General features: G+C 29.1%; 5 protein-coding genes across 5 annotated transcripts, besides 2 other annotated features; 3 read left to right on the forward strand and 2 right to left on the reverse strand.

The window, feature by feature from the left end:
• The first annotated feature begins 643 nt into the window (after positions 1-643).
• Positions 644-822: a mobile genetic element.
• Positions 823-3,456: 2,634 nt separating this feature from the next.
• Positions 3,457-4,017, forward strand: TVAGG3_0837460 (glycine-rich protein family; the record flags this gene model as incomplete). The annotated part of the gene is made up of 1 exon (XM_001310706.1): positions 3,457-4,017. One exon carries the CDS (start codon positions 3,457-3,459, stop codon positions 4,015-4,017), a length of 561 nt encoding a protein of 186 aa, XP_001310707.1.
• A 1,909-nt stretch (positions 4,018-5,926) lies between these two features.
• On the reverse strand, positions 5,927-6,573 carry TVAGG3_0837470 (uncharacterized protein; the record flags this gene model as incomplete). Its single annotated transcript, XM_001310707.1, has 1 exon — positions 5,942-6,487. The coding sequence occupies one exon, from the start codon at positions 6,485-6,487 to the stop codon at positions 5,942-5,944; it is 546 nt and encodes a 181-aa protein (XP_001310708.1).
• Positions 6,574-11,444: 4,871 nt separating this feature from the next.
• Positions 11,445-12,116, forward strand: TVAGG3_0837480 (ribonuclease inhibitor domain-containing protein; the record flags this gene model as incomplete). Its single annotated transcript, XM_001310708.1, has 1 exon — positions 11,445-12,116. One exon carries the CDS (start codon positions 11,445-11,447, stop codon positions 12,114-12,116), a length of 672 nt encoding a protein of 223 aa, XP_001310709.1.
• A 1,614-nt stretch (positions 12,117-13,730) lies between these two features.
• Positions 13,731-13,943: a mobile genetic element.
• Positions 13,944-15,243: 1,300 nt separating this feature from the next.
• Positions 15,244-25,453, forward strand: TVAGG3_0837500 (dynein heavy chain family protein family; the record flags this gene model as incomplete). The annotated part of the gene is made up of 1 exon (XM_001310709.2): positions 15,244-25,392. One exon carries the CDS (start codon positions 15,244-15,246, stop codon positions 25,390-25,392), a length of 10,149 nt encoding a protein of 3,382 aa, XP_001310710.1.
• A 1,109-nt stretch (positions 25,454-26,562) lies between these two features.
• TVAGG3_0837510 (uncharacterized protein) lies at positions 26,563-27,204 on the reverse strand (the record flags this gene model as incomplete). Its single annotated transcript, XM_001310710.1, has 1 exon — positions 26,563-27,204. One exon carries the CDS (start codon positions 27,202-27,204, stop codon positions 26,563-26,565), a length of 642 nt encoding a protein of 213 aa, XP_001310711.1.
• Positions 27,205-27,345: the final 141 nt, after the last annotated feature.

The raw sequence follows: 27,345 nt of genomic DNA on the forward strand, positions 1-27,345 counted from the left end.
ACCCTCGAAAAATATTACTAGATTCATTATAATAAATGCATATACCAAAATTGAGCCTTTTTTATTTCTGAGTATAGATCCAAGGTGATGTGATTTTTGCATCCCTGGGATGGACGATACACCCAAAGTGTCACCTTTTTTGGGATAACATGAATTTTAAATATCATGAGAGTTCTGCAAACCATATGCACAATATCTATTCAGCCTGACTTCTTGTATATATGAGTTAGACTTCTTAAATATTGTGCTTGGGGCGATATAAGCATTTCCGAGATTACCATCGTGCTCTATAGTATGCTACTTCTCCCTGGTTCTAGCTCAGTTCCAAGGATATTGGCGTTCAAGGATTTGGCAAGGTCCTTCCGAAGTCTCTCATTCGATGAGAGATTTCGGAAGAATCTTGCCTTAAAGTACTCCAACTCTTGTTCTTTTGTTCCTAAATAGTGAGAAAAGTTATTTGACTACTTAAGGTAGAGATTATCCGAGGTCCCTCATTTGATGAGAGGCCTCGGATAATCTCTGCCTTAAAATTGTACACTTGTAGTCCATGAGAGTGTAAGTATACATTGATAGGACAGCTTTCTTCTGAAGTCTTAGATTTGATGAGAACCTCAGAAGAAAACTGTCCTATTTTATAGTAAAAGGAGTTTCAGGAGCTCCAAAGCTCCCTTTCGTAAGGATTAGGAGCTTTGAAGCTCCTGGTTCGTAGACGTGTTTCGCATCTTTCATCAGAAGAGGCCCAAATGGTAAATAGCCTCTGCTGATGAGCTTCAGGAGCTCCAAGGCTCCCTCTCGTAACGATTAGGAGCTTTGTAGCTCCTGAATGTAAGGTAGGATTGCTCTGATCTCTAATCAGTAGATGCCATGCCTCATTATGAACTCTACTGACAAGAGATCAAGAGCTCCAATGACTCCCTTTTTAGTTAGTGGCGTTCTCACCATTTAGTAGGATTGCTGATCCTACTAATGAAGTGATCACTTAGTATACGTTTTGAATAAATTGAATTTTTTTTAGAATTTAGTATTTTTTATAGACATCACATGTATATTATAAATACATAAATATATTCTTTAATTCAAAAAATTCAATTCGGTTTTGGGATGGGTATCCCAGCCCCAAGTATTCAATTTTATTCAATTTTTAAAGAATTTTGGGTTGGGATGCCCAGACCAAAACAAGCTTTATATTTTGATGTGTAGATACGTATGTGTGCATCATTGTTGTGTTATATATTATGTTTTTAATGAAAAAAAATCTGATTCAAAAAAAATTATCACTAATTAGTTGATAATATAAAGAAAAAATAGATAAATTGTATGTTTTGAGAGTATTTATCCACATTCACTCATATGAATTTCATTAAATAGTGTCTTTTTACTCCCAAATTTATTTTGAATTATTGAAATCAAAGAAAAAAAATCAGAAAAATTTCTCGAAATTTTTATTTTCAAAAAAAATTTGGATTTTATATTGAAAACTGACACTGGGAGGACGATAGGGCTGGGATTGGAGATACCCCCCTCACTTGGGAAAAATACGGATCTATATTTCTGAGAAATTGTTCGTTATTTGACACGACCATGATATAGCTAAAAAATATAAAAATTTCTTTGTTTTCAATTTTTAGACTTAAATAATGTGTTTCGAGCATTATAATATCGGTAGAACTGTTAATATTATTATAGATTTTATCAATTTACCAGATTAAATGGATTTTTACATAAATAAGAAATAATAATTTTTCCTATTCTCGCATTATAATTATTTAAAGATAAGGTCCTACTTTATTAATGATATTTATTATATGTCACCACCAACTCACAAGCAAAATACTATAATATGACTCATTTGGAGAAGCATATTGCACACCAGATTAAATTCTATTTGAATAATTTCTTTGAGATGATTTGTTATATGGATTTGGGTATAGTGTATGTGTGGCTGTAGGATGATTTCTAATCAAACCTGCAAAATAAAAATATTCACATATCCTTTATGATTTATGATTTTAAATGATATTAAATAACATTCTTCTCTTATACAGATTATTGTTTAGTTATTAAATCATCAAATTAAAAAAAATAACGAATATACGTTATTTGAGAAAAAGTGCCAAACTCTAATGGAATAACAACTTAGAACTTGATCAACAATTACTCAAATAACAAATCTCCATAAGAAAATTCAAAAAATTACACAAATATTTATATGCAACATACAGTTTTGTAATTACGTTCTTTCATACGTTGATAATATCTTATCGATATTATTTTTACTTAAACAATCAAAAATAATATGACAATACACTTTACAGAACAATACACTTCCATTGAATATAGAATTAAAGAATTTTGCTAATTTTTTTACAAAATGAATTTTTTATTTTTCACTTTGAGGAGTATATTTTGGATGTATGCTTGTATTTTACGATTTAAGTTCATGTTTTTAGAATTGGCGTGAGTATTTGTTTAATACTAAATTGTGAATCTTTATATTGCGTATTACGAGATTAGTTTAAGGAAAATTCTAATGTTGATAGTTTTGACAATTAGTATGAAATAGGATAAACTTTCAATTTTACTTTCTTTTTGTAAATGTGATGTAATATTAAAAAAGTAATCACAGGGAACAAATAAAACTAATGTGAATTTATTACCTATCTATCATATATCTTCTATCATAACGTATGAGCTAATTTTATATGAGGACAAAACAAATTGTAATAATTGGAGTTTCATTCACGCAAAATTTTGCTGAATTGAATGCTATTAGCATCAGATTCATAAGGTAGTATTATTTTCTTAATATAAGCTCCCTAAGTCTATTCTTTGGGTCACCTCAACTCGAATGCCTTCTAAGATTTCTTCAGCTTTTCAATCTTTTTTCTATTACAAAAACTAATATCATAACAATTCTTTATCTGTTTACTTCTATTTATGAATCAAGTGTGATTTGAATTATAATTTTCACAACTCTGATTCAAACCCTACAATTTCAACATTGGTGTAATTACCTTTCCATTAAGCTATAAATATCAATAAAAGCTGAGTTATTCTTGAAAAAGAAAAAGTTTTGAATTGGGTTTATATCAATATAGTGATCAAAAACCCATCTATGAAGTTCATTTAAGAGCTGGTTCCTATTTGTTTGAGCTCTGGGGAGCTCAAGGCGGTCAAGGTTGTACAGATAATGAAACAAAATCTGACTTTTACGGAGGTCGGGGTTCATATGTGCAAGGAAAAGTAAAACTTCTTCAGCCCAAAACATTTTTCTTATATCTAGGAGGCAAAGGGAAAGATCCGGTAAAATGTTCAAAAGAATATAATGGAATTGGTGGATTTAATGGTGGAGGAAATTCAGGATTTGATAATGATGATGATCCTTCTGGTGGTGGTGGTGCCACTGACATTAGATTAATTAATAATTCCTCTAAACAATCTCTTTACAGCAGAATCATGGTTGCTGCAGGTGGATCTGGATCAATATATAAAAGTTATGGAGCTCCTGGTGGAGATCTGACTGGTTATAAAGTTCAAGCGTACTTTTCTAAAAATTTTGTAAAATCTGACACTTCACAAACCGACGGATATTCACTTGGGATTGGCCAAAATGGAGTTAATCATGATTGGGTTCCCACATCTGGTGCAGGTGGTGGATACTATGGAGGAAAAACAGGAAAAGTAACAGAAAATTTAAACACTCAATATCTAGCCGTTTCATCCAGTGGCTCGAGTTATATTAGTGGATATGAAGGATGTAATTCTATTGATGAAAATGGCAAGCATACAAATAGTCCTAATCATTATTCAGGAATTATATTTTATTATGGTATAATGTATAATGGGAATACAACATTTCTCAGTCCATTAAATGTTCCTGAAGAAGGACATATTGGAGATGGTGCCGCCAGAATAACGTCATTATATCATAACTGTTCATGTCAACAATATAATTATATACAAACAAGCATTTTGCTTAAATTCATTAACAATTTTGTTACACTAGAATTTAACTAATTTATCATCATTTCTGTGAACGTTCATCATATTGAATAAATTGATTTAATTAATTATAATTAAGAACTGGAGATTGAATTTAATTCAAATTTCTGAGATGTATCTGATGTGTTATATGGGTGAATATAATATTAAGTAATAGTATGCAACTTTTGTTTAAATTAAAATCAGGAAATATTTTTGAAGAGCAGACCGTTTGCATTAATAACTCTTCGCAAATAATTTTTTCTTCAAGTTGTATTATATCTTTCAAATTAGTTATAGAAAAAATGCATTCAGAGAATGTCGTAAATTGGAAGGCCAAATCTGGCATATCGAAATAGCTATCACTTATTAATAGCTGTGATTCACCATTCTGATAAATGGCAAAACCCGCTGCATCATTTCTGTTTCCAAATACAAAAAAATGATGATAATTTTGAATTACAGGAATTCCTTTAAATACACCAAAAATTGCATTAGATGTGCTATCATACAACAAATTGATATATGAAGCATTTCCTGGAATCGATCCCTCGCAGGTGAATATTCCATGAGTACCCGATGAATTACTATTTTGAAGAAACTTAATAATATTATTTGCAGGTACTTTATAATTCACAAAAGTTCCCAGTTCAGAATTGCTTTCTTCAAATGAAGAGTTTAAATTTTTTATCGATAAAAAATTGAATGCACCTACCCAAAGACCGTGATTTTTCGAAACAGCTTCAAATGAAGATATGAACGAATACTCAAAACTGTTTTCAACCCAAGACATTATATCTGCACACATACCTCCTGAATTCTTTGACAAACATATGTTTTTTATTTCTGAATAACCGTTTTGAAAAAGAATGGCACCACCATGAACAGCGCATGTACACATAGAAAATAAGCAATTGCTTAGCTTCTTATGGTAGCTCTAATCGCAAAATATTGCACCGCCATTTTCTGAAGTTGATAAATTAATAAAATTCGATTTATCAATATAGATGTCTTCAAATGGCATCAATCGAGTATTCACATATGATAACTTTTTCATTAATAGTTACTTAATTTAAACCATTAAGTTATTAAGTTTTATTTGAAATATCATTGACATTTTATAATTAATGTTAGACAATTAATTTCTCCATATTGCTCTTTCTGTTCATGCAATTTCTTGTATCTACCAATCGCAACTCTGAATAAAACATGTGACAAAATTTTTGGAATAAAGGGAAAAAAGTGTCATTTTTTAATTGTTTTATCATAAAATTATTTAAATTAATGCATGCCAATATTAATACGTGAATTTGATGGATTTGTAACAGCGAAGTATCATGGATATTATTATGTTCGCGTTTTCGAACATAATTTCACAACTTCCCGTTGTTTTGAAAGTCAGTCTGAAGCCTTAAATATTAGTGTCCCCGGAAAGTATTCTATATTATATCGTTTGAATGAGAGCAAATTTACATCATCAGGAGGGAAATACCACTTTATTATTGAATATCCTGAGCTTCATGTATATAACAGCTGGAATCAATCTCTAAATCCATATTATGATCGTGACCGACTTAAATTTAATACATGTGTTGATTTTGGTCCCGAAGAAATTAATGCAATTTATACTTTAGATAACCATTCATCTTTACAATTTGGTGGCCTTGTTTATGAGTCATTAGAATATGGGTTGCTTGAAGGACAACCAGGTTCGTATGATAATTGGTGGTTTACTATTGGTTTGACATACAAACACACTCATTATAAAGAAAATGGTATTCCTGCTAATGGGATAGTTGTAAATAGAGTTAGGTTATTTGCTCGAGTGAATACATTTGAATTTTCAATGGATTCATTTTATCATTTTTGCATTTGTTCTGTAAATTATATTAAATGTTTTCCATTTAGCAACTTTCCAATGGCGAACTTATATATTTTCATATTTCTTTAAAATAAATATTTATTCAAACAAAATAATAAAAGTTTGCATAAATGAAAACTTAGAATAATATTCTATAGCTTTCGAAAAACATAAAGTTGTCATCATCATTTCTTCGCATATAATTTTCCCTTCAAGTGGAAAAAGTTCATTTTCTTTTGTGACATCAAATATGCAATTTGAGAATGTTGTCAATTGAAACTTAGATTTTGGTAAATCGAAGTAACTATCTCTAATAAATAAATTAGATGCACTATTCTCATGGTTTGCAAATCCAACTGCATCTTTTCGATTACCAAAAACAAAGAAATGATGATATCCATCAAGGAGTGATGTACCTCGAAAAGCACTAAATATCGCTGGAGTTGTTTTGTCATATAATAAATTTACATAAGATGCATTTCCTGGTATTGATCCTTCACAAGTGAATATTCCATGAGTACCAGATGAATTACTATTTTGGAGATACCTCATCATATTATTTACTGGAACTTGATAATTTACAAAAGTTCCTTGAGCATAAGGAGTATTTCCTCTAGAAGTATAAGTTGAATTCATATTACTCATATAAAAATATTCTGTTGCACCAGCCCAAAAACCATGTTCTGTGGATTTGGCTTCAAAAGAGGAGATAAAAGAATAGTCAAATTTTTTCTCAATCCATGACATTATATCTGCACACATGACACCGGAATTTTTTGTCAAACAAATATTTTTTATTTCTGAATAACCATTGGAGAAAAGGACTGCACCGCCTCTAATTTGGGAAGAACACATGGAAAATAAGCAGTTGCATAATTTCTTTCGATACTCTTGATTACAATATATAGCACCGCCATTTTCCGAAGTTGATAATTTAATAAAAACTGATTTATCAATATAAATATCTTCATTTGGAATAAATCTAGTATTAACATATGATATCTTCTTCATTTTGTCCTATTTTTTTGACATTTTTGAATCAAATTAAGAATTTGATAAATAAAATGGTACATAGCTATTTATCTTTCATGGTGAGAAATTTAAATGTTTGATATGTTATAGTTCATCACTTATGGAGAACCATATCTTATAATCATTGTAAAACTTTACATATAAGGTTATTATAAAATAAAAAAGCAGATTTCATCTGAACTAATCAAGTAATTTTTAACTTTTCCAAACTGATTCAATCAGTATTACCATAATATTATAGTGAATGACCCTATTCAAGTATGGAGTTTATTATTATTTAATAGATAAGAATAAGATAATTCAGCTGATAAGAATGCTTTCATTAACAGGAGTTTTACAAGCTATCATGTTAATATTCCAACATCAATTTTTAATAATGACAAATACTTCCTGTCAAAAGAATTGGTTCTTGTGCATTCAGAAATTCGTCAATAATATCTATTAGAATAGGTAGACTTGTTGAAGAAATTCAATATCGAGGTATTGATTGGTGTGCAAATCTCAAAAAAATCAAATTTGATACCGATTCTTCTTTGGTTACAATTGTTTCAAGTTTTGTTGTAAACACTACAGTCACACAAGTATATATTCCTCCAAATGTAAATTTTATTGGAGAATTTCTATTCACAAATTCAAAATCACTGAAAAACGTTTTTTATGGAGGTAAAAGTGTCCAATGTTTGACAGATTTAAGCTTGTCAACTTTTAATATATATGTTTTGCCTCAATATAAAGATTTAAAGTTTTGTAATCATAGTGTAATTTCAATTCCTGAATTTCCAAAACCAGTAAAAATATCCTGTGTCACGGATGTTAAAAGCAATAATGCTCTATTTTCCAACTTGTTTATCTTCCTGTTTATATAAATTTTATATTTTTAGTAAATATAATTGTGGTTTCTATAAAATATGACATAAAAAATGATACTTTTTAATATTCTTCAGCTTGATATTACTTTTTGTGTAAGGATTCAAGTTGAAGTAAAGTTGGACTGAGTTCTGTACAGAAAACATCACAATGCTCTTGTTGTAATCGATCGATAAAACTTGTGAGAAATAAAAAAGCTGTTTTACTTGGACAGCTGAATTTGAGGAATATTTTTTTTTTTGAAAAAAAAAATGACCATAAGATAAAATTATATCATTGATTATATATTTCATAATATTGGTCACCAATTTTTGTTTTTATACCATTTTTAAACCAAATGTTAAAAATTGAATAGTTGTATAAAAAGCAAGGGATCCCTTAACCTTAAAAGAATAAGATTAAAATTATTCAACCATTTTTTAAAGTTCATTATTTTAAATGATTTTATGGTGCTTAAGAAATCATATCTAAAGAGGGCTCATTGATATAGCAAGTTCTCATTAAATGGTTCAAGTTGGGGTTGGTCTTTTTAATTTTTTAATTGATAACGCAACAAATGAAGCTTTACTCGGAACAGTAAATGGGACGTCTATAACTGATGAATCAATTAACTGCAATGCCTTTATTGACAAAAGTAACACGAAATACGATATTATTGTTCCGTCAACAATTTACTATGATGATAAATATTACTTCGTCAAACAGATTGGTGTATGCTCATTTAGACGCTCCTTAATAACTTCGGTTTATATTGGAAAATTTGTTAAAGAAATTCAATACAGAGCATTTGATTGGTGCTCAAATTTAAGAAAATTTGAATTTGATCGAGATTCTTCTATATCGCTGATAAGTAATAGTTTCATTGTTGATTCTCGAGTTGTAAGACTCCAGTTGCCTTCATCAATAATTTCAATTGATTATGATTTTCTCACTTACAATAAAGTTATTAATTCCATTTATTATGGAGGATTTAGTGTTAATTGTGCAATGAACATCTCATATATTACAAAATTGAGTATTTTTGTTTTGCTAAATTATAGAAATCAGACATTTTGCGCTCACCCTGTTATTGTTGTCTCTGACTTCCCCAAAGATAAAATAAAATCTTGTAAAAATGATATTAGATGTTTTCAGCATTTTTCATATTCGTATACTTTTGTGTTTATACTTTTATAATTGATTCTAAAACATTTCAATTAAATTTACACTTTCATTGGGTTTTACATAGGGTGCAAAAAATGCCCAAAAATATTATTTCATTGAGTATAAACAGTAAATGATGAGTTAAAAACAAATTAAAAAAAAGTTTAAATCTGACCTTAATGTCACTTTTTATCTTATTTATAAAAAATTATAATGAACTTATTTCATCTAAATGACAAAATTTGAAATTGAAATAGAAAATTATTGGGTACATTAACAAAACTGCAATTGAAAATGATTCTTATAATAAAAATGCTTTCATTGATCCAAATGATACTAATTATGATGTTGTTATTCCAGCAGCTATATATTACAACCGAGTATATTACTTTGTTAAGCGACTCGGAACATGTTCATTTCGAAATTTAGAAATTCGTTCATTATATTTAGGTAAATTTGTTGAAGAAATTCAATATAGGGCTCTTGATTTCTGCCAATCATTAAAGAAAATCGAATTTGATCCAGAGTGTGCCATCAATACTATCAACGATAGTTTCCTTGTTGGTTCTAAAGTTGAAAAGATTCGCATTCCATTCACAGTCTTACAAATAGGTAAAGCTTTGTTCACCCATAATACTGTTATCAGAACACTTATTTTTGGTGGCAACAATATTATATGCAATTCTGACCTAAGTTCGTTTACAAATTTGAAAATATTTGTTTTGCCAAATTTTGAAGGCAATAGGTTCTGTAATTATCCTGTAACTGTGATCTCTGATTTCCCTAAAGAAAAAATTGCATCATGTAATAACGAAATAAAATATTTTCATTTCATTTTTACTATAAACTTTTATAGTTTAATTCTTATTATTATTAGAGGGAATTTTATAAGTTGTCCAACCATCAACAATTTTGTAATACCTTCCTATAGAATAAAACCAATAATTTCCCCCGGGACAACCTTCTATATATGTATATCTATACTGATTTGAAACTAATAATCCACCCCAATAACATTCTGTTTCATGGCGATCAGCTCCAATATATAGTGGATTATATCCAGTGACGTTGTATGGGGAAAAGGTGCCAGAATAAGTATCAACTTCGTTTATAGAATTTTTTGTTTGTTGCCAGTAGTTGAGAAGAAAAGTGAATTTAGAGTCTGAATCTCGTTCATTATCTGAAAGTTCATTAAGGATAGAATATTTGTTTTCTGTATCAACATTTAAAACTTCGGAACTATTAGCAAAGTAGACATCTGGTGAATTTTTATGTTCAAAAACTTTTAAAAATATATTATAGTGCTCCCAAAATCTCAGTAGTGAGGGCCCCTCAATATAAAATGTAAACCTCTGTGTATTGAATTGGGATTTGTAAACCTCACTACTCTAATTTTGATTGAGAGGGCAAGGCTCTGGACGCTTAATTTGAGGGCTTTTTTTTCTATGAGATTAAGAAAAGTTTTAAGTTGAAGATTTTTACTATCTATATACAAGACAAAGAATAATAATAAATAGTTTTTTTGGAATTAATTATTAATTATTAATTAATTAAATCCAATTGATTTTGGGTCGAAATTAAGGAATACATACTAGCTTCCATGTAGTATCCTCTTTTCGAAATGAAATTTTGTAATTTGGAAAAAAATCCAAAATAAAATTTTGATTTGGAAGAATTTTGAGCTTTGTTACTAGAGATTCAGATTTGTAGTCCCAAAACAATGTGACCATACAAATAATGGAAACATCCAGCAGGAAATGATTTGAATTTGATGGCGAATTAAGAAATTCTACTTGACCTTTTAACGCAAATGGAAAAGCATCCATTTTCTGCTAGTTTGGGTTTGCTTTTCGGCTTGTTAATTCATTTATCCATCATACCACGAAAATAATAAACGAGCATTTTTTGTTCAGAAAATTGAAATTGCATTGTTTCATCAGAATTGATGCAGTAACTAACTGTAATATATCAAAATTCATTAAAATGTCTTGATTTTGAGTTTCAAAATATTAATGATTAAAAATGTGACCCAAATTGCAAATTTTTAATAAAACCAAGCAACCCATGATGCATACTGTTATAAATCCATGAGAAAGACAGGACTAACAAAATTAGATGTTTACATTTATTCAATATTCAAAATGTTTATTTTGAATTATCAATATAATTAAATCATATCGCATTTCATGCACGTTTTTTCTCTCAAAAAATTGAATTGCTATTCAACTGCGATGACTATATTATCGAAGTAAGTATACTCACGCTTTCCAATTTTAAATCGTTTATTTAGTATTGTCGATTATTGGCATTAATAACTTTGAAATTAAATCAATCATTTTTAAAAAGTGACAAAATAAAATAGCGGATATTATGATTTATGTACAACGACAACATTATTGAGTTCATTTGTAATTAAGAGAAGAATAAAATTCGAGCCTAGGATAGGAAATATGTGTGAAAACAGCACTTTTAAAATTGTAAAATACGATCTTTTTATGTTTTTCTAATTAAAGCACTTCTTATTTTAAACCAACTCATATTTAAATAACTTTGTCCTAAAATGACGCAAATTAAATTCGGAATCTTTAATTATCTGTTAAATGATGAAAATCATGAAGCTGTTTTCGGAAGAATTAATAATACGAAAGTTAATGATAATTCTGCCAATAAGAACGCATTTAATAACACTGCATTTACTAGTTATGATATTGTAATTCCTCCAACAATCTTTTATAACAATTCATATTATTTTGTGAAAAGGATTGGTGTTTGTGCATTCAGATTCTCTATGATTACATCATTAAGAGTTGGTAAATTTGTTGAAGAAATTCAATATAGATCTGTTGATTGGTGTTCATATCTCAAAAAGATCGAATTTGATCGAGAATCTGCATTGACTAAAATTGATAATAGTTTTGCCGTAAATACAACAATAACTAAAATAACTATACCTTCTGGTGTTAACATTATCAATCAATATATTTTTGATCATGTTATCAAACTTAAAACTGTTTTTTATGGCGGGTCAGGAGTAAATTGTAAATCTGATTTAAATACTTCATCGATCTCGAATATTTATGTTTTACCTAATTTCCAGAATGAAACATTTTGTAATCATTTTGTCACTGTTATGACTGAATTTCCTGATGAAAAAACTCCATCCAGAATTAACGATATTAAATGTCTTCATTCATTTTCATATTCATATCTTTTTGTTTTCATTCTATTATAAACTTTATTTTTTCTATCAAAAATTATTCGTCAAGCTTATTTCATTTTATTCTACAATGCATATGTCAAAAATGCACAAAAAATGATTGATTAGTGTCACTTTTTGTGTATGGAAGAATTTTATCTTCCTATCAATTTAGTTGGAATGAATTCTTTTCAGAAGTACTTTCAAAAGAAGCATATAACAAGAAGAAAGAAAGACTTTCTTCTGAAAATAAGAATTATTATGTAAGCGACTGTGTTTTTTGATGAGAATATAAACTCATGTGCTATATATTTTAGCACTTCTCAATCTTCAACTAAATTATTAGTTGAAATGACAAACTTTGTAAATTGTAGTAGTTCTGGACAAGGTGGAAGTTTATTTTTTTCATATGCAGGTGAATGCGTCCAAAATCAGATAACAAGTTTACTGTCAAAGATAACAACAATAGAAGCCATTGGTGTTTATTGTTATTCTGAAATTTCTGATCAAAATTCTTTCAAGAATGCAATAATTCACTCTTCAATTAGCAAAAACGGAGATGAAAGTTATTACAGAGTGGATAGCATTTACCTTGAAAAAGGACAAATTAATTTTACAAATTCAAATATTTCTCATTCAAAAATATTTGGAAGAGGTAATTTAGAATTTAAAAACTATAAATCCGAGTCAAAAGCTTGGGTTATCCTGTAGGTGCAAAAAATGCGCAAAAACGATTATTTTGAATTGAATTTGCGCATTTTAAAATATTTCCGTGTGACGATTATTTCATGTACGTATCTCATTATCTAAAACGATTGGTAATGAATGAGATATATCATGAAGTTTATTAATGAATGTGTAAAAAATATATTTAGTTAGATTATGTATGTTAGTAAATTTAAGATATCATTTTGCTAAATATAGAAGCTAATCATGTATACATTCAGTGAATGATAGAAAATAATTTTTAACAATGATATAATGAGATAAAAATATATGTTATCGTATATTGCCAATGATTTGATATTTCTATCTTTTCCAAATTACGGTATTCATATGTTGATTATATCAGTTAAATATAAATAGAATGTTAATGATTATAGTTTAATTGAATAGCTGTATTTTGCTACTTAAACACAATAATTGAAGCATTATATTGAATTTGCAATATTATACCAAATAGATGATACATTATATCAATACTAGCGAAGATAATATATATTATAAAACATAAAGCATAAATTGCTTTATTAATTTCAAATAATTTAGCAAAAGTGCAAATAAATAGTAATTAACTTGAATAGTGTTATGTTCTATATATCTATATCACATGTAGTTGGTTTTTTTTTGAGAAATAAATTAGAATCTGATACTGTTTGCTAGTTTGTGAAAAAAATTCAGATGACTCATTGAATTTAATTTAAATTTCAATAAAAATTATCGTAATTCGAAATTTTTATATTTAATAAATCAAAGCTTCTATTTAATTTTACAACGAAAATAAAAAAATGACATTTTCGATTTTTTCATAAGAATATTTTTTACGTTAATTGGAAGCCATTTTTGTTAAACCTACACTTCATTCAGCCAAACGCTCTATTTTTGCTAGTATTTCAAGTTAGGGTATTTTGTACTGAGGAAGGTAATCGTTTTGTAAACTCAGTTGGTAAAATTCGAACTTCTTTTTTCTCGATGCAATAAATCAAACTACAAGTTTACTAAATGAGTTTACAAATGTAAAGCATATCCCAATCCTTTACATTTGTAAACTCAGTTGGTAAAATTCGAACTTCTTTTTTCTCGATGCAATAAATCAAACTACAAGTTTACTAAATGAGTTTACAAATGTAAAACATATCCCAATCCTTTAAAAAAAACGTGTATTGTGTATTTCGAAAAAGTAACTGCAGGATTTTGGGTAATTTTGTAATATACAGATCTAATGATGTATGTTCGAATAATTAAAATATAGAAAAAGTTATTAAAATTAAATTAAATGTTTAATAAATAAATAGATTGGGTTTTTTATATTGACATTTAAAATTTGAATTAAAGAATAAAACAACTATAGTGTATTATTCATTCTTGTCGGTCGAAGTTCCGGAATCAGAATGTGATTGCGGAGCAGTGTTCCATTCCGAGGTACTTGCATAGGCAATGTCCCCGGAATGGAACTGAAAGACCAACAAGAGTGTACTATTCACTCTTGTCGGTCGAAGATTTGCTATTAGAATCTGAATTCATATCAATCTATCATTCTTCCATTCTTGCTGTTTAATTATCTCTCAAACATACTCACAAAATTATATAATTTCTGCATCATCTTATAATTTATATTTCTTTTTCGTTTATTAACGTACTTTTTTCACACCGTTTTTCTTATATTTACAAAATAATGCTTTAACCATATTAGTGTTTTCTATATAAATTCATTTCTTTCAATAAATATCTTACCTATTTACTAATATAGTGTATTCTTTCAATATATTAATCGGATTCATATGGTTTTTCACCATTGTATACAAATTCGACATGTAATTTCAGTTCAACCATGGTCATCTCATGCTAACTCTTTTTTCAACAAATAGAAATATTATCTGACAAACAAACGTGAGAATCCTAATCTACTATATAACATTTAACATAATACAAGTATTCGCTAAAGGCAGAAGTAACAATTTAGAAATCGGATAGAAAATTAGTTAGAAATTTACATTCTAACTTAACCCTATCATTTGGCATTGGTATTACTAATCATTTTTGAAATAAATGAATTCTGCTCGATAAACCTACCTTTTTATAATTTTTCGTTTTTTCTGGAAATTCCGTCTTATTGAGTTAATTTCATCTTATTGTCTCATAGCAGGATTTTATTATTAAGTTGTATCTAATAAAAATGTGATTGTTTTATTTATTTATCTTGATCATATTGCTCCATGTGATTGAGAAAATTATCCTCGGGCTGATTTTTTAACCTTATTCTATCGTTGACCCACCTCAGAAATTTGAAAACCTAAGATAAACACAAGTATCTACATTTAAACACATATATTTTCTTGGTTAATCTTGAAAAGTGTAAGCAATTTCAATCCTAGTTACAGGCGGGATGTCTTTTCCTCCCCTTTCTAAGCTCGTTGATGCAATGACAGAGTTTATAACAGGGATGGAAAAAGATCATGCCTATACCAACACTTTATGGACAAAACTTCGCTTTGTTTTCATTGATTTATGTAATAAAAAAGCAATTTACGATTTAACGCCGAAATCTTTTGAATTATTACAGAAAATCATGGCTATGGAAGACTTTGAGAAGCATATTGGTAAGAATATGGTTCTTTCTATCTTTCCATCATTAAAATATAAATATCAGATGCAAAATCTAGGAGATCAACCAGTAAAACTATTAAAAATACAAGAACCAACTATGTCTTCGCGAGATTCTGTAAGAAAAACAATACGAAAGAGCTTAGAATTTCCAACAGATAAAATTCCTCGAAATTGTAAGATACCAACAGACTTCAATAGGCGATCAAGCAGATCAAATTCAAGTAAAAGTGATAATTCATCTACAAATGGATCCATATCTAAATTCGATTATGAAAAATTTAATCATAGAAAGCGAACTAGAATAGATAGAGAGCAATTTGATACAATACGAAAGAAAACATCTGCATGGAACCTAGGAAATGACATTCATAATGAAACAGATGCCCTTGCTTACGTTGCATCAACAGATCCTGATCAAGATGACATCCAATTCCATTTCGGAAAAGCACAAAGCAATGTGAACAGATACCAAATGTCAATTTACAGTCAACTCCCAAACGAACACGAATTTGAGACAATTACAAAAAGAGGAGTTTTTTCAGCCAGAAATGGAGGTGAATCAGAATTTGTACCAATAGATGAATTCATTGAAAGTAAAACAGATTACGAAATGGTCCATCAGCTTCAATTCTTTACTTCTTTCAAAGTTAATAAATTATTTATGAAATGGAAGCTGATGTACTTCAAAAGATCATTTAAATCAAAGCTTGCAAAGTTTAATGAAATATGCTACTCAACAAAACCTGTTTTTCCTGTTGTAATTTCGGAATTTCGAAAAGAATTGTTTTCATTAAAAAATTACCAAGTATTTCCTATAAGAGATGATGGAAATGTAGGATATGATGACCAAATACAAACTTTTAAGGAGATATTTTTGAATTTTTCTCAAAAATCAAATGAAATTTCTGACAAAATGCTTTTTGCACTTCTTGAATTCGCAAAAAGACTAAACAAAGAATATAAAGAACTCGTGACCCAAGAAACAGCGAGTTTTCTGAACGATGACAAAATTCCATCTGATTTGTATTACATAAACAAAGTTCCTAACAAAAAGAGCCTCGGAATACGTGAAGAAAGGGAACTAAAGGCTAAATACAAACAGTTACTTGCTTATTATCAATTAGAAATTTCCCAAATTCCGAATTTTTTTAAGTTCCTTGACAAAATGATCACATCTTTCTTCCTTCAGATGTTTCAAGACCAGTTCCATTATTTCTCCAACATTTTCATTGAATCCTCCCATCAAATGAAATTAAATATAATATTAGACTACAATGATCATGATATTGTATTCAAACCATCACTAGAAGAAGCACAAGCACTCGTTAATGACCATATCAACAATCTGCTTGATAATCTAATGACTTTTATCCGACCAATTCGAATTGATCAGAGTGGATCCGAGAAACTCAAAGAATTATCAGATAAATCGAGAACAATAGCCGATATAATACAATCTGATGCCAAGTTCTCCAAAGATTTAGAAGGAATTATGAATGTAATGAAATTATCTTTCAAAAAAGCCAATGAAACATACAATTGTTACCGTCCTTCAGCTGTTACAATAGCGCAGTTCAGATATAAGTGGCCGAAAATGAAAAACGACACTTCCGATCCAACAATTTTTATTACGAATCTTTCGAAATTGACGGAAATACAATCCAAAGTTCAAGGATTCAAGAATATCTATGAATTCGACTTGTTAAGAGTTGATTGTCGTAATTTAAGAACTTTTATATTGAATTTTGTTGAAAAAACAATTGAAGAAAACAACAAAATTTTATTTACTGAATTTGAAAACATTTGTACTAGTTTTGTAAGAGATGTCTATACTATAATGGAAACAATGACATTATCTAATGATACTCTTGAAGGAGCAGCTGCTTTCGCGCAAAACATGACAATTGCGAAATCAAAAATTCCTCAATTTCAAAAAACATTTTACATAATAAATTCAATTTACAACAGAGCATTGACACATGCATCAATGCTTATTCCTGTTCTCATTATACATTTGAAGTCCGTTAAAACAGCAAACGAAAGATTGGAAAGAGCTTTCGAAACAGGCGAAAATCAAATGAGAGAAAATTCTCTAAAATCAAAAGAAATGATCGGCCAAAGACAAAAAGTGCTTGAAGAAAGATTAGAACAACTTGATAGACAAATGAGAACACAGTTCGGATCATTCGAATCCAATATTTCCGCTGAAACTGCTATGAATGATTTGAAAAAAGTTATTGAAAAAACTGACAATTTACAAGAAGATGTCAATTTATTTGTTGTTTTAGCGAACAAGCTGAATTACAATGAATATGATTTCAGTGAAATCAAAACTATAAGAGATAAGTTATCAAATGAATTGGAACAATGGAAAACTTACTCAGAATTCATGCAAAATATCAATGTTTATTATGATTCTCCTGTAAAAGAAATAAATTACAGAGGATTGATACAATTCTTGAATAATAATAGTGAAAGAGAACTAAGATCAAAGAAACATCCTTTGTTCGATAAAATGGCAAATAGTTTCAGTTTTTTATATCAATATTTGTCACTTTTTAAGTCATTTTCTAAATTAATTTTTGATCAAAACCAATGGGAAATGGCCTTCAAAATATTGTTTACTAAGAATGATAATACATTGACATTGCGGAAATTCTTGAATCCAATGTTATTGAATTATATTGATGACTTGAATATTTTCATAATGAATCAGTTAGAAAAAGCAGATTTAAATCAAACTTTCGATCGTTATATCTTCAACATGAAGAACTTGAAGTTTGTTTTGTTCGATTCGAAGAGATTGAACACAAAAGTAATCTCTTTCCCTGCAATCTATGAAGCACAAAATACTTGTGAAGACTTCTTAGTTTATTTGAATTCTCTGAAAAATTCAACTTTCTTTACAACTATTGAAAAACAGATAATTTATTGGGATATAAAAATCAAAGATATCATCAAAATACTGGATTATATCATTGATTTCCAAACACAGTATATATCTTTGTCTGCTGCTACGACATCTACTTTTTGTTCATTGCATTATGTCAATGAATTTAATTTGAAACATTTTGTTGATGAATTTTTCAGAAATTTCATAAAGCAAATTGAATATAATCCATCAATTCTCAGTTTCACTTCTAAACTGGATCCTGAGAATCCTATAACTGATTTAACTAATAAAAGGAAACACACAATCAAAGATATCATTAGCATGAAACAATCTGCTTTGCAACCATTGATTTCGAATAAAATTAATGAACCAATTTGCAAAGAAAACAATTTGACATTGAACGGAGATTTGTTGTTAAAATGCTTGAAAGAAGCTGAAAATAGAAGTCGTCATTTACTTTCTAAAATGGGATATATCATTGACCAAATGAGAAACCAATATCCAAGGTTGTTTTTGTGCAATGATGAATCAGTTATAAGAATAATTTTGGCATGCGGAAATGTTAATTGTTTAGTTGATGATTTTTTGCCTGTTTTCCCTTCTTTGAGTCGTTTCCAATGCAATGGAAATACTATTATGGGAGCAATCTCAACGCGTGGAGAGATGCTACAGTTTAGAAACGATTTCATGGTGGAAAATATTTCTCCAATCGAAATTTTAAAGAGAACAGAATATGAAATGAAAATTGCTGTGAAAGCTTCGATTTTTGAAGCACTCCCTGCACATGATTTCACTACTCCTAGTCAGTGGATCATGAGATATAACAGTCAAGCGTTAGTTATTGCTGAATCAATTTATTTTTCAAGACAAATTAATTCTATTTTGTCAAAAACTTCGGAAAAAAGAGAATGGAAAGAAATATTTGAGAAAAATCAAAAGATGCTTCAAGATATTTGTAGTAATATCGAATCATCTCCTTCTAAATGTCAGTCATTGTCTGTTTTGGCTGCATTAAAAATCAGACAAATTGAAATTTTGAAAGAAATCAAAAAAGATGATAATTTTTCCATCGAAAACTTTTCATGGCAAAGGCATCCATCACATTTCGTAACAAGCGAACGTGGTGATGAATACATTAATATCAAATGTGGAACATTCACGTTCAGATATGGTTGCGAAATGATAAGTGAACCTGATTTTTGGCCAATGACAAATTCAGAAGAAGAATTTTTCATTGCGATTGCAAGTTCAATGAAACAACCTGAGATATCAATGATCAAACAAATGACAGGTAACAGATACCTCGTTAAAGCATTCAGTGATTTCGCTGGCTTGCCTTATTACAATGTTGAGAAACTCAACAACCAAATTTTGACAGCTTTGTTTAAATTGAAATGTGTCATAAATGTCATTGATATGAAACAAATTCCGAACTCATTCCCAAGCTTTTATGGAATATTGGAGAACAGAAACCAAATCCTTAAATGTGAAAATAATTTCACTAAAATCGATTTCGATAATTGGAATTCTTTGATATCGATAAATCAAACTGAAATTCCTTCTTGGATTAGAAAAAGACTCCGACCAATTTACGTCAATGAAATAAATCCAAATGATTTGATGCAAAAACTCAGCAAAATAAGACCAAATATCAAAATACCAATGAATATCGGATTTGATTACCTCGAGAAAACAATCAAACTCCATAACTTCAAACAAATACTTAATAACAACAATTCAGAAACAAATTCAAATACAGTTCAATTTTTCTGTTGGTTTGATATTTCTGAATTTATTTTGACAAATAAAATTGTCACTTTTAAGAATGCGACATCATTCCACATTCCTACAACATTGAACAAGAAAATTGATGAACTGACAACAATATTTGATAGATACGATTCATTCGAATATCATTCACAAGTTCCTTATTTCCCACAAATAGAATACAACACAAAAATTGACATCATTAATTTTGACACAAAATTGTTGATTTTGACAATTTTATCAGCATTGAAAGACAAAATTGACATTGCAACAATGGAATTAATTGATGTCAATGAAGACATGACAGTTCTGAAAATTGTTGGTGTTCGACCAATTTTCATTCGCTTGTTTAAAGCTGATAAACAAAATCAAAAACCAAATGCATGGTTATCTCCTGTTTTACAACCGATTGATATCATTAAAATGGCTTTGCAGAACCAAGATCTCGTTGAACAAATCAAAGTTTTGGAGCCATTAATCACTGTTTTCCAATCAAATGCTGCTGAAACTTATTTCGATCCATTAAATATTTCACTTTCAAAATTGGCAATTTTAAGATCAGTTATCAATGTTAAAAAGAAGCCAATTTTGGAGGCAATTGACACTGTTTTCCACAACAAAGAACCAATTGACCAAAAATTCGAAATACAAACAGCTTTGTCAGAATTCAAACCGATAGTTATCGTTGGTGACGATAAAAATTGGAGAAAAGAAACTCTCAAAAATTTGATTAATTCAAATACGAAACAAAGTGATTTTGTTTTGTTTTCTTCTTCGTTTAATGAGTTCCTTGATATTCCTTTGTGTATCAAATACGAGAATATCACAAAGAACATCTATAGACCTTGTTTCGATGGTGAAACTTATCTTTGTTTGTCTGATTATCAAAATTCTTCAGATTTCATTCAAAATTTTGTCACTTCACTTTTTGTTTTTAATTGTGTTAATTCAAAAAGTTATGGAAAATACATTAGAATGACAAAAATACACTTGATCATTACAACATCACAGATATCTGACTTCGTAAATATCGGAAGATCTTATTTCCCAATTTTACAACCACAAAATGTCACTTTTCAGAATAATGTCACTTTTTCAAATTCAATTAATGTTGACATTTTAAACAAAATCACTGAATATTCAACAGAACACAAAATGGAACAAAAATTAATTGAATTTCAAGAGAAAACAAAAAATGTTAATGAAGTTTGTCTCTTTTTATCATTGGCTTCTCTTTTCTTTGGTATGGAAATACTTGATTTCATTACAGATATTCCAGCATCTACTGTTAAGAAATATATCTTAGCAAAGGGATATAATTTCGACTGGATTCCTTTCAAGTTTTATTCAGGAATTTTGAATATAATTGTTGAAAATCATTTGAATGCAATTTTGGTCGGCCACAATTCACTTGATGTTTATCCTATTTCCAAAATCGAGAATGTCAATTTTGTCATTTTAGAGAAGAGATTCAGATCTCAGATCTTCAAAGAATTCGTAAATATTGGGGAAACAAAAAGAAAAACAGTTTTTATTTTGGATTTGAATATTGTTGATTGCGAAGAAGTTTATGATTTATTTGACTTCTTTTTCTATCAAAATGACATATTCGATCAGACATCTTTTATTAGTCAAACTGACATCAAGATTTTGCAGCATTATTTCCCATCAGAAAATGCAATTTCTGAAATGTCTAAATTCATTAATTTCTTTTTGATTTGTAAACAAAATCAAATCGAAAACATTCCAAAAGAATTCCTTGACAAGATGGTAATTGTTGAAAGCAAATACAATGTCAAAGAACTGATACCAAAGACAGATTTCCATTACGAAGAAACTGCTCTATTTGCTCCTTATTTATCAATTTCTTCAGATGAATTTGAAGAAATTGTTAAAAAACGAATCAATTATTTTAGAGAGCAATATTCAAATGTCGCTTTGAGTTTGTCTAATATTATTGATTTTGTTGAGATCTACACTAATTTAAGACCAGTGATTAATAATATAAATCATGGTATTACAATGACAGAATCGAATGAAAAAGAATTATTTGCAAGAATTGACAAAATTTTGGCAAAAATTGATGATTTAGAAACAAGAGTACATAAAGGAAACGAAGAACTCAAAGCAAAGATTAACCAACTACAGCTGTTGCAGGCGAAGATACACGTGCAAATTCCAAATGATATATCTACAGCAAAAGCAGCAATTTCTTCTTATTCGATGGATGAACAAATCCAAATGATTTCTAATTGGATTTCAAAGAAAGATGAATTCCAGAATTATGCCTTGATATTTAGAGATATATTTGGATATACAACACTTGCAAATCTCATTGAATCTCAACTAGATAGTAAGAATTGTAATTTGTGTCTTTCAATTTTGAATTTTGATTTGGAAAGTCAAAATGAATCATTGTTATTCTCTAAACTTGAGAAATATGGATTATTCGAAGATGCTCCTCCTGATTCACCACTTAGAAAACTATTAACAGAATCATTGATATCATCTATTCCATTAATTAATGTTTTCTTGACATGGTTAAAGATCATTGTTAATTATTATAAATGGAATACAGAAATTGGAGATTTAAGTCTTGAAATCGGCGAAATCCAGGCAAAAAGAGAATCAACAATGCAGCAAATTGATGAATTGAAGAAAGAAAATGAAGATCTAAATGAAAAATTGAAGATGAAAGAGAACAAAGATAGTTGTCCAACATGGTTATTAAGTGCTTACAACAATGATGCATCAGAAGTCTATAAAATGTTGGAAACAACTGAACAATTAATGAAAGATATTTCTAAGTTCGGTGAATTCTTAAATGATACTGAACATTCCTTGAAACAATATAGTTTCGTTATAACTGCCTTTGAATATGGATTTGGTGCAATAAAACGTGAAGAAAGAATGAAAATTTATGAACAATTAAATTTAAATGGTTTGCAAAATCCATTTGAATTAATCAAGCAACCATTGGACTTCGAGATTATCTATCCAATAATTTCTTATATCCATTTGTTTACTCCAAGTTTATGTGATACACAAATGCTTGAGAATTCTCTTTCATACAAAACATCGATTCCTTTTTCAACAACAGCAATTTTTGACATTTTGTTTTGTTTGAGAATTTTTCCATCGAAAAACAATTTTATTGATGAAAACAATTATCCTAAGCCTAACTATCCATCGCCAAGAAAGATCTACTATGATCCTTTGGATATCATGACTCAATCAATCATTTCTACACACAACAAAGTACAAAGTTGTTTCACATCTTCTTTGGAAAATTGTTGTGAAATGTATGCGAAATGTATGTCAGATAATTCTCCTTTGATTGTATTTTTGGATGACAGGAAATCATCAACAGATTTCTTTGTTTTCATTGATTACTTGCAATTACAAATCGATTGCAATGGAAGATTTACTTTCCAAGACCAAATCCTCAAGAGTTGTGAAAATCCTGAGATATTTTTGATCACAAAAACTCTTAATGTTGATTTCACAAACTGTTCATTGATAAATTGTGATGTTGACAATGTTGAACACACAATTTGGTTTGATTTAATTTCTGTTTTCACAGTTAACATGCAGCTTGAAAAAGCAGTTGAACAAATGATCATGACAAGCAGCTTCAAGATTCGAGAAGGCATTGGATCTCTCAAAAGAATTGGTGACTTAATAAATGATGCTAGATGGAGTGATTTATTTGAAAATTCACAGAAAAATTTGTCATTCCGTAATTTTTCAGATAATGTTTCAACAAACATTAAAATTTACAATACCAATATACAGAACATCTCAACAATATTAGGACAAACAGGAGATCATCCGATGTCCTTACAAAAGTACAAAACATTTACTAATTTGTTGAGAGCCCTGTCAGATTCTCTAAAATATGACAAACATTCACCATTTGAAGCATATTTATCACAAAGATATTTGCAACCAGATACATTGAATAGTCCTATTTCTCCTTTGTTCGCTCTCAACAAGATTCCAGAGATTTCTTTGACATTTTCCAATTTGTTGAGAAATTCAGACAGAATCAAATTTTTGGTTAATTATGAATCATCTAAACTGAAGAATATCATTGATTCTAAGATCCTTTTGTTTGACTATAACTTCCCAAAGTTAACCGAGAAACCAGTTGGTCCAATGATGCCTCAATTACTTCAACATTTAAGCCAACATTATTTGTCAATGCCAGATGGTTTCTTTTCATTTACAAGTCCAGAAAACATTGTTATTCCTCAACATTTCGGAATCACTGTTATCTTGGATGACTTGATTCCTACAGATTTATATGCTAGATGCATGAATTCGATGCTTTCCGCTCATAATTTGAGTCTTTTAACAATTGGATCTTTTACATCTTTGAATTCTCCAAATGATTTAGATTCTATCTTTAGTTTATGCAGAAAAGAAAATGCAGTATTGATGATTATTTATGATACTAATTTACCTTTGTTTGTTGTTGATTATTTACAGTTCTATTCACACAAAAACAAATTTAACAATTACTTTATTTTGACAAATGAAGAAGATTCCAAAAACATTCCTCATTTCACTTCGAATTTTTACATCAGAGTTTCTAAGTTTATGACAATGAACGGTGCAACTAAGTTCTTAAGACTCACACCTTATTATTTGCGTCTTAATAACAACATCGCCAGAGCAATGCTGTATTTGTTGTTAGTTTTAGCACATCGAAATGATTTTCCAATGAATTTGCAACAAATAATGCCATTTGTTAATTCTCTTTTGGAGTATTTCACTCCACCATTCGGAAGAGACACAAAGAGAAGACAATTGTGGTGTAAGATTGCTTCAACATTGATTAGCTCATATTGCCAAAATAATGTTTTGAGTGATTCATATGTTAATTTGTTTAATTTCTTCTTTGAGAGCGAAAAGCCGAAAGTTCCTTTCAACAGAAATGTTTCTCTAGAAACAGATGCAGCATTCCAGTCAGACATTCCTCCAACACCACAAGAAATGGGAATGCTAATTTCGTACGGAGATTTCATGGAAAAACAAATTGTTTGGAAAAAGAAATCCGAAATCAAAACATTCGGAATTTCAACGCAGAAACAAGGGAAGAAAGCTTTCCTTTATAATGCACGATTTAACAATGGATCTGTTTCAACAAATGGGGACAGGATTCTCTATATTGATGAAGAAAAATTTGATGGAATCAAAGATCTCATTCGAGTTCCGTTATTCGACAAAGAACACTTATTCTTAGGCTACGCATACTTGAAAACATCATTAAATCTCGAACAATACAAGTATTGTCCTATTTTTATGATACTAATTTCTTAATTTTATTATTTATTATTTATCTTGTTTGTAATTATTTAATAAATTTGTTATGTTGCAATATAAGTTATTTAGAATATTTCAATAATTGCGTATTTTCATTTTTGGCCGATGTGGGATGTCCCCACTAGCATAATGCCATCGTTTCATATCGCAAAAAATTCTGAATCTGGATTGTATATGGATGCAAAACTAATAATATTTATTCAATAGTATATGTTCCGGCATATTAATTGATCAGAAGCTTTCATTAAAATGTTAATTTGATTAATATATATGTGAGCTTTACACTATTTTAATCTGATTTATATTGCTTTACACTAAATATTTAAATAATGTAAAGCTCGTAAGCTTAAATTTGAATCCATTTTGCTATGTGATGCGTGTTTTCATGATCTGATATGATAGCAGAAAATCGAATCAACTGAGCCCGTGGATTCGTGTCACGTGGGAAAATGTGTTTTGAACGCTTAAATATAGATGAAATGATATTTTATGAAGAAAAGTGTATAAACATAGTATCTGTGAACATAAGTCAGGGTATCAGAATATGAAGAGAGAAAATATGTGTTTTTGAAACTTTTTAAATGTAAAAACAGCCAAGTTAAGTCTGTAAAAGCAAATCCAACACAAATCAATAAATTTAAACTCTGGAAAATGAAAGTTGGAAATTTGACCAAATATTGAAGTAATTTGATATAAAGTGAAGGAAATGAAAAGAGTTTGATTTATATTTTTTCAATTATTAAAATTAAATTCACATTCATTTCAAATTAATATATCTTCTAGATCATAAATCAAACTTCGTACATCTCATTAACTGATACAATTAACTCACAAATTCCTTTAGTATAAATCATATAACAATTAATCAAATATGAAACATAGAAAAAGAATGTCGATAAAATTATGAACAGAAGAAAATTCTTACTGCTTACATTCATTTATTTGCTTTTACAGTTTGTTCTTATTTAACTGGCAGTCTCAAATTGAAATACAACGGATATTGTAAATAAATTTTTTACAATTGTTACTTCAAATGTACTCACCGAGTTCCTAAATGCATGTATCATACCAAATATTTACATTTTTAAACTCATTAGGCAAATTTCGGGCTATAAATTTTAATAAAAAATGAGAATTCAACAATAATAGGAATATTTATTATTTTTGTTATTCCATGCCATTTAAAATATCGATAAACCATTGATATTTTTTCTCTTTAGAATCCCAATGACTTACTGCTGGTCCATATCCGATGTAATGTGTTCCCCAATGTGGAACATATCGGTCTCTGATTGCAACGTTTAATCGGTGTTCGTTCCACCAACTGTATGAAACCATTTCTTCTGTTTCTGGATTGTATATTAGGAAATCTTCTGGTTTCGCGTTGTTAACAAATTTTTCTATCTCTGAAAGTTCTGTATCTGGCATCTTCCCTTTATGTTCTGGAATGAAACCATGAATCATAGCATCTTTGAATATGTCACAATATCCAAAATCTCTATGTGATGCAGCTCTGAATTCAAACTGTTTAGCTTTCCACAAAGTCTCTGTGCAAAATACATGAGGTACATCATCGTAAGAACGTGATATATGGGAGTATAAGAAATATTCATGTCTCTTCCTTATTTCTGTCTTATATGCTACTTTATCTCGAACATCTTCTTTAATTGAATCAGCAAAAGAATATGGCAGCAATTCCATTTCTGCATGAAGTCCGAGCAGATAAGGAAAATAGTTATACACGATTTCTCTAAACCTTTGCTCATAATAGCTTATGTTTGGAATAGGTTCATTTGGGTTAAAATTCATTAAAAATTTTGATCAATTTTTTTTATTGAATTGAAAATGATTCAATACTTGACTGATTTTCAATGTACAAACCTCACCAATGCTTTTATCCATTACGAACAGACACCTATTAAATAAATAATTTATATGAAATGCAACAAT

Source organism: Trichomonas vaginalis, chromosome VI (genome assembly GCF_026262505.1).
Source record: "Trichomonas vaginalis G3 chromosome VI, whole genome shotgun sequence".
NCBI lineage: Eukaryota > Parabasalia > Trichomonadida > Trichomonadidae > Trichomonas > Trichomonas vaginalis.